The sequence below is a fragment of the Ambystoma mexicanum genome, chromosome 5p (genome assembly GCF_040938575.1).
Source record: "Ambystoma mexicanum isolate Mex_15411 chromosome 5p, UKY_AmexF1_1, whole genome shotgun sequence".
NCBI lineage: Eukaryota > Metazoa > Chordata > Amphibia > Caudata > Ambystomatidae > Ambystoma > Ambystoma mexicanum.
Genome location: NC_090930.1, coordinates 1,209,629,240 through 1,209,647,510, shown reverse-complemented (window position 1 = coordinate 1,209,647,510; position 18,271 = coordinate 1,209,629,240). Strand labels below are relative to the sequence as shown.

The 18,271-nt window shown below is 44.7% G+C and overlaps 1 protein-coding gene across 2 annotated transcripts in view; it reads left to right on the top strand.

Annotated features, from left to right (window-relative positions):
* KDSR (3-ketodihydrosphingosine reductase) overlaps positions 1-18,271 on the top strand; it is a 738,731-nt gene that overhangs the window by 314,998 nt on the left and 405,462 nt on the right. For both annotated transcript variants that reach the window (XM_069613690.1, XM_069613691.1), the window contains exon 6: positions 7,711-7,902. In XM_069613690.1, the coding sequence (XP_069469791.1) occupies positions 7,711-7,902 (192 nt within the window). The remainder of the gene's footprint in view (positions 1-7,710; positions 7,903-18,271) is intronic.

The window sequence follows — 18,271 nt, the reverse complement described above, 5'->3', positions numbered from 1 at the left end:
GTTTCCCTTCCCCAGGCCTAGGCCCCTCTTGGTCAAAAGATTCGGTTCCATGTCATTTCATTGCCCCCCAAAAATTTGATTCGTTTTTTTCGGCAAAAAATTCTCAGTAAAAAACCGAGTGAAAAAACATCCCGCAATGAAAGGACGTCATACCAAAGATTCAAAGTTTCTTATCTTACAACTTTATTGAGGATTGACAGTTCAATTCAGGCGTCCCAGGGCCCCTTCCCCAGGTCTAGGCCTTGCTTGTAAAGTTTCACAAGTGATTCCTAAGTGAGCTGTTGGCTGTGCTGAGAGGAGACACTGCTTTTTGCTGTTCTGGTCGTGCTTCCGCGACTGCGACCCTGTGACCGCTGCAATCTTGATTGTATTGGTGGCTCTACCATACGGACTCTGCCTACCTTCCAGAGCGCGCTTTTTATCCTCTGTGAACGCGCTTCAGTGTGCGCTTCACAAGTGATTCCTAAGTGAGCAGTTTGCTGTTCACTGTGCAGGGTACAGCGTCTGTGTTTATCTGCTATTTTGGAGTGTTGATATACTGCCTTACTTCCACACCCTGACTTTCTGAGTCTGGCCCATGTGGTGCGGCATTTACTCCCTGAAAACAAATATGCCGGATCCCGTGACTCCTACAATTGCCAACTCAAAAAGAAAACAACTGGGTAGCACGCTGCAACCTCGCTCGAGTTCCGGGTCTCAGGCTCTTGCTTTTGGCTGCTCCAAACATAAGGTAAGTTCTCGAGATATCCATCACATGTTATTTAACCCGTTAGGAGAACTCTGCAACACTGCTAGTACGGTTTTATTACCTGCTACCCCAGTCGCTCCTAGCATTGTACCTATTTTACCCCTAGCCCCCTCTCTCACTGTTTCGGATGCAATCATGATTAAAGGTAGTGATTTATCTACACATGTAAACCCAGGGACATTGCCCACTTGTGGGTCCCTGGATAAAATTTGTGAGACTGAGGGAACCCCCAATGCTGTTATAGCTACTCCCATGAGAGGAGACTGCCCATTCTTCAACGCTCTCCTGCCGCTTGCACCTAAAGTAGGTTCACAATCACTATCTACATTTCCCGCCTCTTGTGTAAAAACTAATCCCGCTTTTATTGAACTCCATTTGTTCATCGTTTATGGCGGAGAGCATGAAACCAACTTCAATTTGCCTGAAGTATCCCACATTTACTCAGATGACATCTCAGTGGTAGCTTCCTCCCATATTGTTCCCACTCCGCGTCACCCTCCGCCCCCCTGCTCCGATATCTGCCCATCCTCCTTTTCAAGGTTCCCCGGTACCACCCCCTCAGCTGACAGTTCCCACTGCAATGCTAGTGGAAACAACTCTTCATGCAATGAATCTAGCGATTTCGTCCTTGTTTAAATTGTATGAAACTTTTGGATTCGAAGTTGACAAAACAAGCTATGCAGATTGTAAAATGGACTAAACGGACTAAAACTGACTAAATGGCAATACAAACTTACATTGCAGATGCAGACTAAAGCCAGAAAAATTTGCTTGACTTCAATGCAAAGCGTTCCTGCGGATGGTGATGTGCCTGCTCAAACAGTTCCTAGTACTCTTCTCCCCCTCATTTTTGAAACCTTTGGATGCCCCCAATGAACCGTTCTCTGCAGGTACTGCTGCAAGTGTTTCTCTTTCCGCTTGTACAGCCCTGCAAAAACAATCATACACTATTTTTTCTGGGAGCTCCTTACCCATAAAGGATATTACTAAGTAAACTTAATCCTACGAAAATTGAGAAAAAAACCTAAAAACCAAGCTTGTCAGCATATCACTTCCTCAGCCGCAAAGTCGTTTATTAAAACAATTCAGCTTCCAACAAAGAAATTAACTCTCGCAGCCAAAGCGGTGCAACTTAAGTATGCTCAAATGACTTTGGCTAAAAAAATCAAAGAAACTTTGCCTTCTGCATTTCCCCTATCCTATGCTCCTTTGAATGAGCTTGTCGCACTAACCGAGAACCAGCAATCTTTACTCAATAACTCTCAAAAGTTGACCAATCCTTCTGTGTTGGGAGCAGCTATTAAAAACTACTTAGCACTCAGGCGCTCTGAAATTCAAAAAGAGATTGTTCTTATGTCCTCCCAACCCATTAAACTTACTCTGTGTAATCTGATACTAATATTATACCAATGGAAACCACCAATCCATCCACTCCTCCTCCTATTGAATCCTTAGGATCCATTCTGACTCCAGATGTTTCTGTTGTCCCTCCGATTAATCCTCAAGTTGCTTAAAAAATCGAGGACTTCGGACAAGCTGACTTTACATCTGTGCGTCTTCCACTCGAACAAATGATGTCTAGAGCAATCGAGCAATACATGTCCAAACATTTTGCCAAACCATCGAGTACACTTAGGCGACATGATCAGCAAGTGGAAAAACACCTCCTGACAGACGCTTGACAGACAAAAACTAAAGCCTCTTTTGTTGCCTAAAACACCACTAGTGCTTCCTAAGCGAGTCTTTGACTAATTTCCTAATCATTTAACGAAACATCTGGACACCATTCTCTTTTAAAAAAAATATGGGTCCAAGCACCGGCTTCACTTTCTAATTATTAAATGTAGAGATCTTCCACATACCAAATACGACCTGAATCGAAGCAGTATCCTGGCAATCCTTGGAGATATTCCAATGCTTGAAGATATCAAAACCTGCGATATCGAATTGGTGGAATTCCCCTATGACTTCGATCTTTCTGTTGCCAGGATTTGGCTACGATCAAGAGTCGTACTTAACACCTTGTGGGTGCAACAATCTGAGTTAAATGAGTGAGGTTTTTATCTGCTGATAGAGATCACGAGATCTGATCCTGATCCTTCCTTCAATACAAGGAAGCATCAACTGAAGGAAGGACCTACAGAGACTGTTGGCTCTTTAAAAAGCCCTGCCCAGATTTTTTTGTGATGTAAATGCGTGTGTGCAAATAGTTAAGCCTACCCTCTCCTCCACGATCTCTATCGCTCTTCTAAGTTGGAACACGAGATGACATAGACATCTCCTATTGCCCTCAGTTAATAAACTGGATGATTACGATGTTATTCTTTTTCAAGAAACGTTGGTAACTCAGTGTCCATCTTGGGATAATCGCACCATAATTCTAAACCCAGCGATTTGTTCATCCAGAGGTCGCCCGATGTCAGGCCTCTTGGTTGCCTTAAAAACCAGCCCATATATTTCTTTTGTGGCGCAGCAAGCACCTAACCCATATCTGCAGCTCGTACAGATAAATATTAGGCAGACTTACTACTCTATAATTAATGTATACTGGAATGCGGTTGCACAATCATTGTGCCGTGAATCGATTGCATTGGACTGAATTCAAGCTATCACAGTTCAGCATTTTGTTGAAGGATGGGTTTCTGAAATACCAGCCTTCCATCGCAACTGGCCTTGACTACACAAACTTGCTACATCAATTTGGCACTACCTCCTAAACAGATTATTTCGCACTCGACTAATCATACCTTTTGATCTGGATATGCAAAGGAGAAAAGCGTTATTCAGAAGAGAAAGGAAATTGGCCCTATTTTTACCAGACGAGTTGCGATGGTCCACCCTAAAAACTATTAAGATAAGATCTAGAAACTGGAGAAGAGCTCATCAAGCTGCTTTGTTTCAAAATTATAGCGAGTCCATGCTAACTAAAATATGCTCCAAAAACTCTGCTGGAACTTGGGCTGTAATTAGTAAAATCTATAAGCGCTCACAAAGCTGTATGCAAATGAATGATGCTTCATCGACCCAATGGCATGCTCACTTCTCTCGGCTATATGCAGCCGCTGACTCAAATTTTTCACTCCCTTTCCCTAAACTGGAAGTACTTTTTTCGATATCCTTCTCTGCTGATGACATTCTTTATTATATTCATAGAGCTAGCCGTTCAAGAGCCCCTGGCCCCGATGGCCTCTCTAACTCTATGTTGAAACAGTTCCTGGAACTGTGGGCCTCTATTCTTTTTGAGCTATTCTCTCAAATTATACTTGCACAAAAGCTCCCAAAATCCTGGTGCTGTTCCCTTATTGTTCCTATATTCAAGAAGGGTGATAGGCATAATCCAGCTAACTACAGACCTATCGCCCTTCTTGATGCGCCAGGGAAAATGTTTGCGTCTTTGATCTTGCAAGATCTTCATCATTGGATCAAATCAAAGAATATCCAGGACATGTTCCAGACCGGTTTTGTTGCAGGAAAGGGTACAGCCATCAATATTGTTACGATCACCTCAATCAAGACCCTCTGTCATCAGCAAAAACAGCCGCTATTTTATAGCCTTCGTTGATTTCAGAGAGGCCTTTGATTCCATCGATCGAGCACTGATGTTGCATAAATTGACAAAAATGGGTTGTCCTTTTTCCTTGATTAAAGTGATCTCATTGCTTCATTCCAACACTTCAATACGTATTAGAATTGCTCCTGACAGTCGGTTTACGACATCCCTCCCGACTTTTCGGGGTCTTAAGGAAGGGTGCATTTTGGCGGCCACCATCTTAAATCTTTATTCTAGATATGGGTGAAAAACGTATAAACATCAATTCAGATGCCCCTAAATTAGGATCCCATCAGATTCAATGGGTCCTTTATGCAGCTGATCTTATCCTACCTTCTAAAACTCTAGTGGGATTGCAAAGATTAATTAGAGGTTTAGCATCCTATGTACATGAAAATGCCATGACTGTTAATCTAGCACAAACCCAAGTCATGGAATGCTGCAATTCAAGGTTGAAGACCGAAAGCTGTTTACTTGGACCCTAGATCAGGAATGTATCCTTTCCACTCCAATTTACAGATATTTAGGGATGACTATCAGTAACACGGAGAATGAATCACTCGATTTAGCAGATATAAATTCCAAATTACAGGAATCTCTGTCTAAAGCAATTCTTTATAGGTTTGTTAATTTCACATGTCCTCTTTTTTTTATCTTTTTTCTCACTGAAAGTGATACCCATCACCTATGGTTCTGAATCCCGTATGCCTGAAACTTGCGTGTTCTGGGACCGATTAGAGGGTAAATTCTGGCGCTCAGTACTTCAATTTACCCAACTGCGTACCTAATGCCCAGATTCGCTTTGAATTAGGCTTGTTATCTCTGTACAGTATGTTTGCTTGGAAATTGTGCTCGTTGCTAAGGAAATGTATAATCTCCCTGCAATACAAGGATATCTCCTATATTCTAGCTAGATACTTGTTACAATCTTTGCAACGCTTTCCAAAGAGCTGGCGGAACTTGTCTTTAAACATTCTCATTGATGCCGATATTACAATTGATCTTTCAATAATCCTGACCATGCAAAATTGAAGCTCTATCAAAGGGACTGGATCTATACCATAGAATTATGTCTGCTCCATAAACACTGGGGACCAGCCCAATTTGGACACAAAAGGTTCAGAATCCCAGAATTCTATCTAATCAAATATCCATCTCATAAATTTAGACAAGATTTTGAGATTTCACTTAAATTTGTGGTCCACTAGAGAGATACAATGTAGACGGCAGCTTCTGGCCTCTCATGAGAATGTTTGTAGGTTCTGTAACCTTGCTGAACACCCTGAAACTTTGAAGCATATTGTTACGTATTGCTTTGGAGTGCATGTACAACGTTGTAAATATTTTGCAAATTGTTTCAATCTCTTGGGAGCTATTGAGACTGAGGAATTCTGGTTGCAAGTATTTGGTGCTAAACTAATGCCTGTAAAAATAGCTACTATTGGCTTTTTACATGAGCTGAAACTTAACTAGACAGAAGGCCTAGGATGAAGCATCCCTTTTATATGAGATGGTGTTTTATTAAGTTTGATATTTTATATCTTCTGATCTATGTATATTTGGAATTTTAGATAACTTTTGTACTATACATTAATTGTTTCTCATTTGAATGATGTAATCTTGTCTTAAATTGAAAAGTTGTTTTTTTCAGCCAATCAATACAAAAAAAATAAGTTCTCAATGTCCTTGTGGGGCCTCTGAGGGTTCCCTTCCCCAAGCATAGGCCCCTTTTGTCTGCAAACAAATTTCCTTTTGTCAGGATTATCTTTCACTGTACAGTTCTTTCATGGGGGTAGTATCAGACTTTCGAACGCTGTGTTCTTTGTTCCTCCCAGCCGCGACCACTCTAACCTCTAACCCCTCGCCCTATCCTCTGGCACCTTTTCCTCTTCTGTGCCTCTTTCACTCTGTCCTTTTCCACTTTGCTGAGCTTTCCTCTGCACTTTTTTCTCTGTTGTGCACTTGTGCACCTTCTTTCCACACTTCTTTTCATTGTGCTCTCTTGCACCTTCATCTGCCTTTTAACGTGCCTCTTGCACTCTCTGTATTTCTTTCGGGTAGCTTGCACCCTCTTTCTCACTTTCAGTCGCTTGCACCCTCTCTCGACTGTCTGTTTTCTTTCTCACTGTCCTGGCTTTGCTGTCTTTTATTACTGCTGCGCCTCTAGCGCCCCTTTTCTGTCATTCCGCTTTGCTTTCTTTCACTACTTTCCAGCTTTAGCTTGCTTCGCTTTGCTTTTACCTGTCTCTTGCTTCACTTTGCTTTTTTTCCACTGCTTTTCAGCTTTCACTTGCTTTCCTCCCACTTTCGCTCATTGGGCTCTTCTCTCAACAACGCTTTGGCTCCAGCCACCTGAACGTTACTGAGTTTCTCTCTGTCTCATGAAACTCACCAACAGTTGCGCGGCGCTGGCAAGCAGGCCAAATGGGTTTGGGTCGAGGTCAGGGTCTAACCACCTGCCCCTCATGCACCCTTTGGACCGGCACACATCCCAAGGGAATGAGCATTTCCCTGAACAGTGCCGGCAGGTTACAGGCGGCCTCGCTCGGGTACTCTGGAAACACGGCTCCTTAGCCACGCTGCAGCCCCTTACAAACACCAGGCCAGTGTCTTGGCATGTGATTCTCCTCCAGATCCTCCAGGCTTCTCTTCCTGCAGCTTCCTGCTCCCTGCTCCCTGCTCCTTGGCTCCTCTGGTTCAGTCAGCATCCCCAGCTCGCTCTCTGATTCTGGCAGAACCACCCTTTTTATACTGCATGTCAGTCAATTGGAGTCAGGTGTGCACAGTTGGGGAAATGTGCCTGACCGTGCCCGACTCTATTACTGGGACAATTTAAAGGTGTTCAATGGTAAGCCTCACTTTGTATCCCTATGTTGTTTCTATGGGTTATCCTCGTTGCTACCGATTGCCTCTTCCTCGTCCCAGTACTTATTGGAAATGGGGAGGGGGGGAGCTGGGGTGTGATTGGAAATACCCCATTAAGGTTGAGGGTGAGTGGGTTGGTGTAGAATTGGGGAAAGGGGGAATACCATATTTCGCCCTTCGGTATTCCCCCAACCCCCTGTGAATGTCCACTCAGGTGATCGATCCTCCGTCACTTGGCCCTGGCCACCTGAATGGAAGGTCACGGAGGAGTAGGTGGGAGTATATGGTCAGGTTTCTCACATACTATTCCATGTAATTTCCAACTATGCCATGTGCTTGTGTTAGTGGCCTTGAAAAGTCAGTGTCTTATTCTTATTAATTTAAGTTAGTCCGTTTAATTTTGCAACTAGTTGCCATCATCCTAAGGGCATGCAATTTGATTTTTGTAAAGTTTAAATCCGGATGTATATGTCCCTGAATCCCACTGATGACTGTATGTTTCACCGCACATAATGCATGTTGGTTTAACATGTTTTTATCTGTGTAGAGGTTAATGGAAGTGAATTACCTGGGCAGCGTATACCCCAGCCGCGCAGTGATTGGCACCATGAAGGAGCGACGAATGGGGCGCATTGTCTTTGTGTCTTCGCAGGCAGGACAAATTGGCCTTTTTGGCTACACAGCCTATTCTCCAACAAAGTTTGCTCTGCGTGGCCTAGCAGAAGCCTTGCAAATGGAGGTAAGTTTAGAAGAATGCTCGCGAGAATGATTTATATATTTCTCCCAAAATTGTTGGTTGCTCGTACGTTATGATATGTTTAACCATACAGTTAGATGAAAGGTAACATATGCATTTGAAACTTGTTGCCCTGAAGTGGTGCAATTTTGCCTGTTTTTTGTTTAAGAAATAACTGGCATGCATATTATTTCCTTGATGAACTAAAATCCTGACTGCTCAAAATGAAACTTGTCTGATTTTTGTTAACTCAACCTACCACACATTCCTGGAAACTATATCTATTATATTGGGAAGTTCATAATTTTCGAAGTGCTGAACACCAGACTCTTACTTTTCTTATATGTATCTCTGTGGATAGAAATTCAAGTTGGAAGTTATTAGCCACTCACCTAATTTCTGTATATACACACAGTACACCATTTCTTACCTGCCATGAGTCGCGGATGAACAATTTGCACCACCCTTGTCTATATTTTCTTAGAGCGCGAGTAGTTTATTTTTCAACTTTAAAGGGGTTGGAAACATCAACTCTGATCCACCTCCAGTCCCCCCCTTCAATTGATACTTTAATGTTCTGAAAGCCTTTTCCTTAAGCTATTAGTAGATATACATGTCGCTAGCACTCCCGCTTCAAGTTTATTAAATGAGACACTTGTCAGGTTTACATGCAACAGTGCAACCAAAACCAATGGACATTTACACAGTCAGCATAACAATCAAAACTTCTATGGAATCTAGAAACCATTTAAAAATTATAATAAACATTACAGTTGTACTTGACTTGATGCCCTTTTATCCCTTCATGCTTTAGGGAACTATTAGTACGAAGGTCTGTGAGGTTGGCATCCTGGAAGGAGACAGACAACAGATTAAATGTATTAAAGGCTTTTATTAAAGAAAATGTCAGGATTGCCTAAGGCAGTGGTCTTCAAACTTTTTATGCCAAGGCCCCCCTGAGCAAAAAATAAAATGTTCGGGACCCTCTTGCCCTGCCCTTCTGTGTTGGTGTTTTTTTATTTTTTTATAGAGATGGCTGCAGAATGCCTGGTGCCATCATTTTGTAGGGATATGTGTTGTTGGGGAGACATTCCAAGACAGTAGGACAATCACTTCCAATCCAAACATAGAAACCATGCAAGTAAACACAAAATTCTCCAGTAGGGCCTTTATTTATTTTTAAATACATTCCTAATACTACATTCAGCAGAAAACAATTTGATTTTACATAGCAAGTACTAATGGGAAGGGTGGGCCTGTCTATTTGCAGAAAGTGAGTCTATGTGTGGCTTTATTTTTGAGACTGCCACTCTCAGTGTAGGCCCCTCCTATGAAAAGAATTAAATGCCCTAGCGCCTTCCCTGGCCACTGCTTCGGCAGGAGAAAGGAGGACCATGGGGTTTCTGTTCTATTCACTTGGACAGAGTCCCCACAGTCCTCATGTCTCCCCTGCTTAGAGCGGAGCACTCTGCGGCACACAGCTTGTAATGCAAAGCGCACATTTTAAGCACCAGGACAAAAAACAGAGAACGAAAGACATTGCTGAGGTAAATGAGTTCTGACTGGCAACATGGGGGAAGCTGCTCCCCCACCCCCAAGACTCTGTGGTGTTCCCTCATGTGAAAAGTTTGAAATGCCCTGGTGCCTCTAATTTAAAAAAGCTGAAATGCCCTGAAGCCTTCCCTGGCCACTGCTGTTCTAGTTCATGCTGGGTAACTGAAATCAGTGTTGCCACATGCACCAGTGGCCTAACCAATGTTCCTGAGCTTGGACTCAGCACCTAATCCACTACATGTGTTTTTTTTGTGTGTTGTTTTTTTTAAGTTCTCTGTGGGACCTCGGACGCCTCTGGGGTCAGTGAACCAGTATATATCAGATAAAGTGTTTTTGTTCCTTTAGCTCGTTATCGGTATGGGAACTAGGGTTCAGTGCCTCCTGCTGTCATTATAATTGTTCTTTAATAACGCACTTAATACCAGAGCCGGTTTCTAAGAGTTAGCCCAGCATTCGAAGATGTGTTGCTGTACGTTGTCTGCGTTGCCCTTGACCTATCCTGAGCTATCCACCCGGCTGTGGCTGTAGCAGGTTCTCAGTGAGTAGTTTATGCAGTTCACTCTGAAAACTTGTGTTCAGTGCCCCAGTATGCAGAAGGTTTTCAACGTGTTGTTTCTATATGTTTGAACTGGGAACTTTTGCTAAAAATCCCTGAAGTCAGGGTGTTGCCAGCCTGCAGTTTCTTCATTTTGCTGTAGGAATTTGGGCTCGGTGTCCTTGCATGGAGCGGATTCTCAGCTTGTAGTTTCACCACTTTGCTCTGGCAAATTGGACTTAGTGGTCCACTAAGCGCAGTGTTTCAGCTTGTAGTTTCTTCAATTCACTTTGAAATCTTGGACTCAATGTTTCAGTATGCAGCGGCTTCTCAGCACAGAGTATCCTGACCAAAAGGGTGCTATCTCGCTTCAGCTCCTTCTCAAAGGTGCTTTGGGCTTTTGTTTCTCTCAGATAGATCAGCAGCCTTTCTCCTTGGAACTCTTCATCTCTGTGGACTTCTTTTACAGCACTCTGGCCCTCAGTAGCCCTATGTATGTCTGCAGGCTTTCCTTCTCCCCTGTTCATTGTTTGCATTCTTGTTAGTGCAGGTCACTGCAACCCAGGCCCACCTGCTCTGGGGCTTTGGATATGCTCCAGGGTGAGCTGCAACTACATTCCGCCTTCTTTTCTAAGCCTTCCATCCAACAAATCACCATTTGTGTCACAGACATTACCTGGCATGAGGTAGCTTTCGGCCCCCTTGGCAACTGCACCTTTCTCCAGTAAGATGAAGCAGGAGCCTTTGTCGCAATAATAGTCTTTGGTGTATTATTTTCTGATCTTCTACATGATGTTGACTTAAGAAGTTTAGAAAGTTGTCAAAAAGGTTTTTGGGTATTTCATTGCATTAGAAAGAAAAAGCACACTCCTTTTTTTTGCCGCAATGATGGGTCACCACGGCAAAAGCAGGTGTGTGCTTTTTTCTTTCGCCTTCATAAAGGCTCTTAAAGGAGCCTGAGGCCCCACAAAGGCCCCGGCCCCTGTCGCACTAAGCATGTGTGGCAGGGGCCGTAGATCGGGCTGCTGCTTGATGATGAAGCAACAGACAAATCCTTTTGTAATGTATCCTGTTTTCTGTTTTTTTTCGGGCTGTGGATGCGCGCCCCCCTGGGTATGAGGCTGCGGGCTCGCCAGAGGGGCATGCCCCACAGTTTGAATACCGCTGGTCTAAGCCCTAAGTTGCCCTATCCTGAGGTGGGATTTCCCTACCTAAAGAAACTAAGGATAGTCTGTGTCAGTAAGTTCAAATGAAAAGTCTGTCTGTGTCCAAAACCTATGCTTGCCCTCACAACTAAAACCAAACAATGTGGAGGGATATCAATCAGAAGCTAAACAGTGTTCCAGAAGTAAAGTTCAGAGCTATTTCCAGCTCAGGCCTATTCAGCTTCCTTTCCCCAAATATCAACAAGCTCATCACAATGTTAAAATTACTTTCTCTTGGACTTAAAGTAGTAAACTTCCACAGCTTTATTAATGTCAGGATGCCACTCCACCCCCGCCCAAGTTCAGTGTAATTCCAGGCCGGCGGGTCTCGGGGTTCCCTTCCCAAAGTTCAATATCAAAAAGATGCTACAAAAGAAGTATCTTGATGCCTGGTCTTTGAACTGACTTTCAGCAGTTCTTCACAGCTCACGGTTCCCTTGCCCATGTCTCGTAGGCATCAATACTGGTTTTCCTCTCAACACAATAACCGGTCTCCTTGTTAGCATATAGGGGTTCTCTGGTCTTGGCGTAGTTGTTAGACGGAACGGTCCACTCATTACAGGTCACGCAACCAGGAACCTTGAATCATCTTCCAGCCATTTATTAAACATATTTGTGTGGTTCAATATTCAATGAACAAGTCATTTCTTATATGCAGCTTCTTGCTGTTCATTCAGTTCAATATTCAGGGTTAGTAATTTGCTCTTGCATTTACATTTGTGTTCAATAGGAGCAATTTGCTTATTTTCATTCAGTTCAGTATTTCTTGGGGATTTTGCTCATACTTCGCCTTTCACCTGGATCCCCTACTTATAAAAAGGCTTTCTTTCTTTCCACAGAGGCATTCGAGAAGGTATTTCTTGATGTGTGACCACTCTCTTACTTCGTATCACTTATCCTTCTATTTTCATCTTTGTTCATTCACTTAGCGTTGTTTGGAGATTAAGGACATGTATTTCTTCACACGCAGATTGTCACTTGCATTGTATTCACTCACGCATTTCACATACCGGGTTTCCTACTATTTGAAACTCACTGGTTGTATTCTTGGCTTTCCGCTAGAAATGAGTGAAGCGTCTTTTCCCTCCTGGGTCAGGGCCTCGCCATCGGCCCCTTGAACACTCCTGCGCTCCCTTCTCAGCCCAGGTGAATGAGCATTTCTTCGAACCACTTCACAAGGGATCAGCACGCCTTCCGGCTCCCTTCTCTGGACTTCTCTGGCTCCAAGCAGACACAGCTCCCTTGCCACGTTTCTTTTCACGGCTTTACTTTGTAGACTCTCAGGGTCTCATTCTCCACCAACTGGTGCTGGGTAACTCTGGCGTCTCAGCTGCTGTACCAACTCGCTCGCCTTCGCTTCTAGTGACTACTCCTTTTATACTCTCCTGAGACTTTCATAGGGTGCAGGTGGGAATACTTTATTTCAATTGACTGACTTGGCCTGAACCTATTAGTGGGACATGGCTGTTCAGTATACTTGTGTGCTTCTTTCGTCATCTTCTTCGTCCCAGTGTCAAAAGTGGTGAGAGTAAGTGGTGTTCATTACTCTGTGGCTTCTTCCTTGTCTCAGTACCAAGTGGAGAAAGCGTGGAGTGTTCATTCCCCAAAGTTGTTTCTTCATTGTCTCACTACTGTCATGTATCCCAAGAGGCGGGGGGAAAAGGGGAACTGCTCTACAATTACCCCGTAAGGTCGGGGGAGGGTTATGCTGGTTATTACAAGGACAAGGGGGAATACTGTGTTTTGTCCCAGTACCTCATACCCAATCCTTCTCTTCGAACACGTCTGGGGGTAATATCTCCTGTCCATCTCTGGACCAAGAGAACATGGATAACAATATCCCATAACCACCTCTGGTGTAGGGGTTCTTTCCTGACATGGGAGTGTGGAATACTGCATCCTACCTAAGGGCATCCCATCTCCAATCCCCAAGGACCCTCCATCCAGGTGGTCCTCCCTCGCTTGTCCACCCTCACGGGCAGGATCAAAAAAGTGATGGCCTTTCCCTGTCCACCTGTATAGAGGATCGGATCTGCGTGATCCGACCGCGGCTGGTTTTCCCGCAACAGAAAAGTTTGCATGGGAAATGTACACACCACAGAAGGTGAGTACATTTCCCATGCGAAATACATGTCCCCCACAACCCCTGCTCACTGTACTGTAAAGTGTAGTGAGCGGGGTGTTGCAGAGGAAACCCCCGCAGCCTGTGTGTTTTTTTTTTTTTTCTTCCTACCTTAAATGCATACCACCAAAGGTTCCAACATTCGGTGTTCGAACCTTTGGTGGTATGCATTTTTGGACTTTTGATGCTTGCGGATGTTTTTACTCAGTAAAAACGTACAATACCAGAGGATCCAAGGGGAGTAGATGTGAGAACGCCATCTGGTTTCTCACAGGTCCCAGATAAGTTTGACGGGGCAGCATTTGATGCCCAATTCTGAAAAGGGAGGCAGCATTAAATTCATGAGGAAAACTCATTACCAATGGTGTATTGTTCAGGCGAATAAAAATATTTTCGCTTCAAAAGTAGAATCGTTTTTTAATGCAGACTTCTTCTCACCTGGTAATTGGCCAATTTGACAGAATTTGTTTTACCGTATGGCCCATTTACCGAATTTAGCCTGTACGGAATGATCGTACAAACAAATATTCGGTCAAATGGGCCCTCTCGAGCTCTTCGCTCCTCTATCTCAAACTCCCTCAGGGTCAGTCGTTCTTCTAAGAAACCAGCTGGGGGTAGATCTGTCTTCGGCTGGGGCCTCCCTCTGGAACAGCCTCCCGGCCACTCTAAAACTTGAGGAGAACCATCTCCGGTTCCGAAGCACCTCAAGACCTTCCTCTTTTCTTCTGCCTTCGCTTCCCCTCTCCCCTGCTGATCTGTTATCTCTTGGCACCATGCACCTGGCCACCCTCTGTCCTTCGGGCCCAGGTACCTGCTCATCCTGCCACCCTCCTGCACTGCCTCCAGGCCACCCCTTGCACTGGGGTCTGTTTCTGTACCCATACAGCCCCCCCTTTTTCTTCCTGCACTTATCAGACCTACCCCGTCTGCTGCCTTAAACCTAGCACTTGCAAATTGCTGGCTGCATTACCACTGTTTGCTGCCTTTATTATTTATGTATTGTTATTTATCTTTTTCTCCTCTGCTTCGCACTTTCCACTTCTCCCCCCTCCCATGCACTTGCGTGTTCTTAATGTCACTGGGCCTAGTAAGATCGCTGTTTAGTTCTCCCCTGTTCCCCTCCCTTGCCTTGTGGCGCTCTGAAACACTTGTGTACGAGCGCGATAGAAATAAAATATCAATCAATCAAATATAGTGAACAGGGGTTGCGGGGGTGTCCTGCGCTTCCGGGGCATTGGAAGCGGGGGACTTTTTTAAAAAAAAAAAAAAAAGATTACAAAAAATAAATAGAGTAAGGGACGCTGCAGCGTCAGTTATGACCCGCGTTGCAGGGACGGAACTGACGCCGGAGGGTCAGATGGAACGCTGACGGTGAAAGAAGTGGGGGGAGGGAAGTGGGGATGTATTGGGGGTGGGGGGATGGATTGGTATTTTGCCCGCAGTAAAATTGACTACGTTCAAATCCACCACAAACAATTATGCCACGGTCAAATCATACCAATCCATTCAAACAAATTGAATATTGCATTAGAGCTCCTTTCTCTGACATCGCTCTGCTGATTGCACTGGTCTGAACATCTCTGTGGCGCTATGTATGTGGAAACGGTCACCAATGTTCTCTATCTGTTTCCAGTGTGTGTGTTGGGGAGTATTTCTTTTCTTCATATTTTCTTTTATTTTCTGAGAGCATTTGCCAGGTTTATTGAGTAAAAGTGGCTGCTCAGTCATATATGTTTGGGCTGTGTGAGGAATCCCAAGGTATCGTCACTGTTTCAGATGGGGGAGCCCCTTTCCATGAGGGGGCAGGGAGGTGAGGCCGCTACCCGATAATCCCGCTGGGTGTGGTGCTCGGCGAGAGGATCTCATGAGAAGGGAGAACCCCATTGAGAGCACTGGCCATCTCGGGAGAACTCTGTATCCATTTCACCCTCCAATCTTCCCTCAAAACCCCTCCAATTCCACACTACCCAATGTCCCCATGTGTTTTTGCAGTAAATCTCAGACAAGAACTTCTGGGACAAGGAAGAGGCCATGAGTAATGAACACTGACCAGAACAAATGCGCACATTCTAGACTTTGAACAATCTTATTGGTCAGCTGTCATTCAAAGGCAGCAATAGAATTATAATTTGAAAATGCATAAAGCGCAACAACCAAAAGGCATGTAGGCGCTAAAAAGTCAGCAGCCTCGCGACTGATATTTCACACTCCTAACCTGTAGAAAAAACTGAGCTAGAACAGATGGATTTTTGACTCTCTCCTAAAAGGGATATCCTCATCAATGGTTCTTGAGGATAGCGGGAAATCGTTCCATAAACTAGGGGCCAGGACTGAAAAGGAATAGCCACCTAGTTGCTTTCGCTGATATTTGAGGATCTTGAGAAGTAAGTGTGACGCAGAGCACAGTTGTCTGGCTGGACAGTACCGCTCTAACTTCCCTTTTAGATATTGAGGGCCAACATTGTGCACAGCACGATGGACAACAGTCTTAAATTCAATCCGAGTGGCCATTGGTAGCCAATACAAGCAGTGCAGGAGAGCTATTGAAGGTATCGGACGAGGCACCACAAGTGGCAGTTTAGCTGCCGAGTTTTGGAGTAATTGCATCTGTTAGATCCGATATTTGGGATGTCACAAGTATATCCCACCACAGTGATCCAGTGACCCCATTATAGTTGATGTCACCAGTGTTCCATTTGCTGGAGGAAGCAGAGCGAGAATCCTCCTCAAAACCTTCAGTTTTCCGAAACAGGTGCTGCATATGGCAGAGATCTGTGCCTCACGCGAGTCATTTGGTAAGAGTTTCACCGCAAGGCTTTTTACTGAGGTGCAGGGCACTGGACAGGGGCCCAACTATTCGGCCAATGCTCCGAATTCCAGAGATGATCACGTTTTGAGGTCCGAACACCAGGACCTCCGTTGTGCTTCCATTCAGTTTCAGCCAGTTGGCCGACATCCAGCTGCCTACTTTCTCCAAGCAGTCCTGCAACTTCTCGGGTGGATCCATTTGAGGGGAGTCTAGCCGAAACACCAGCTGGGTGTCGGCATAAGAATAAAAAGACTCCAGATTCAGCAATGAGGTCAGCCAGTATAAAAGAGAAGGATGGCGTCTCCGTTGTCGGCTCAGCATGAGCCCGGAAAGGGCCCAGGTACGGGCAGGACCACAAAGCAGAGAGGCAGACTGTGTCCGAGGGAGAGACGCACTCGCAGATGGCACACCAGATAAGAGGGGACACGTACCTTCCGTCAGGTGACACAGGTCTCTGGAGTGCAAGGAAACCAGCAGCAAACTGCAGAGGAGACGTGCGGAAGGCCGGGGAAAGTCTTGGTGAGCCAGAGAAGCCTGAGGAGCTAGAGAATCTGCAAAAGCTCCTTAGAGACCCCTGAACAACCGGACGGTGATGGCCAAGGCCCTACAGGTACAAGGGTGGCTAGTCCCAGGATTGGGGAGACCCAGAAAGAGTACTGAAGGCCCGAAACAAATGTTAGGAAATATTTCTCTTTGCAGCAACTATAGGCTTTTGCTCATTTGTCATGGGGAAACTGACATGTCCTTCAGGCTGTCAGTACTGGGAAACATTGTTTCCCTTAGGTTTGTAACAATGTTATCACTTTTGGTAACTTTTTTATCATTGTACAATGCATCTTACAATGCATGTACAATGCAGTACAATGGGGTACACATTTTGTTTTACCCTAGACTAACAAAGAGGATTTTTGGTTACTCTAGGTGTGCCTAAGGGACAAGCTGGTAACCGCAGTTACTTCTGCTATTTCTTGGTGTATTTTACGTTAGCTTTACTGTGTTTACCGCGTTTGGCTACCTACTGTGGCTAATGTCCATCAGGCCAGAGTATAGAAAATTAGTCCTAACAACGGAGAAGAAATACTCAACGGGCAGAGTGACCTAGTGAGGGAGGGGGGGTGTGGGACCCATGTCAGGAAGGCATAAACCAACCAGTAATAAAGGGGAACACCAACTTTGCAGATACAAGTGGCGACCACATGCCTTTATCAAGAGAGTAAACCTAGGCTGTGGAGTGAAGAGAGAATTGAGAGAGCGCGCTATAAGATCAATCCAGGGAAGGGGCATTGGGACCCATAGTGGGTTCATACACCCCAAACCGCTATTGAGAAGACTACGAAGCTTACATGTACAAGTAACACTCAGACCTTGGCAGGAGAGTAAACCAAGGCTGTGGGTGGAAGTGAAGACCGAGAGAGTGAGAACTGTGCATCCAAGAATGTTAAGTACTCCACTTGGCCAGGACAGTGGACCAAGAAGAGGGGTACTGAGAATGGGTCGAGCACCCTCAGTACAGCCTGGGAGAGAGAACCAAGCTATTCTGCCTCGTCTCAGTAACTGAGAGGGGTTCTGAGGGTAGGGTCTGGGTCCCTTAGCAATTGAGAGGAAAATAAGAACACAGCTTGGGGAGAGAGAACCATGCTATTATTTATCGTTGCAGTACGTGGACGTTGGGACTGGCCACCAAGGAGGCTGGGACCCTGTAGACTTGGAAAAGGTGCCCAGGCTATTCCTCGTTGTTGCAGGGCATGGGAGCCAGGCCTGCTAAAGATACTTATGTTGACCATTAAAGATACAGACAATCTTGTATAAAGTGTTAAGACTCTCGGGAAAGGGAGTCAAACCCTTGAGTCTGGTGGAACTTTTTTGCTTGCTTTTTCTACACCTTTGAACTATATGCACGGTTGTAGGTCGGCAGTCAGAAATTTCAATTTTTCACCTTATTTTGAGTTTAGCTTGTGAGGGATAGGTTAGGATTTGAACACGGGACGGCGAACATTACTTTGCAAATTCTGACACAGACTGTTTAATTGGATAGTTTTGTTGGCCGGGAAACCCCTGTTGAAGGTAGGGTTAGCTAGGATTTCCTCCAACCCCTACCTGTTTTGGTTATTAATAAGTCTTTACCATTCAACATACCGCCATGTGTC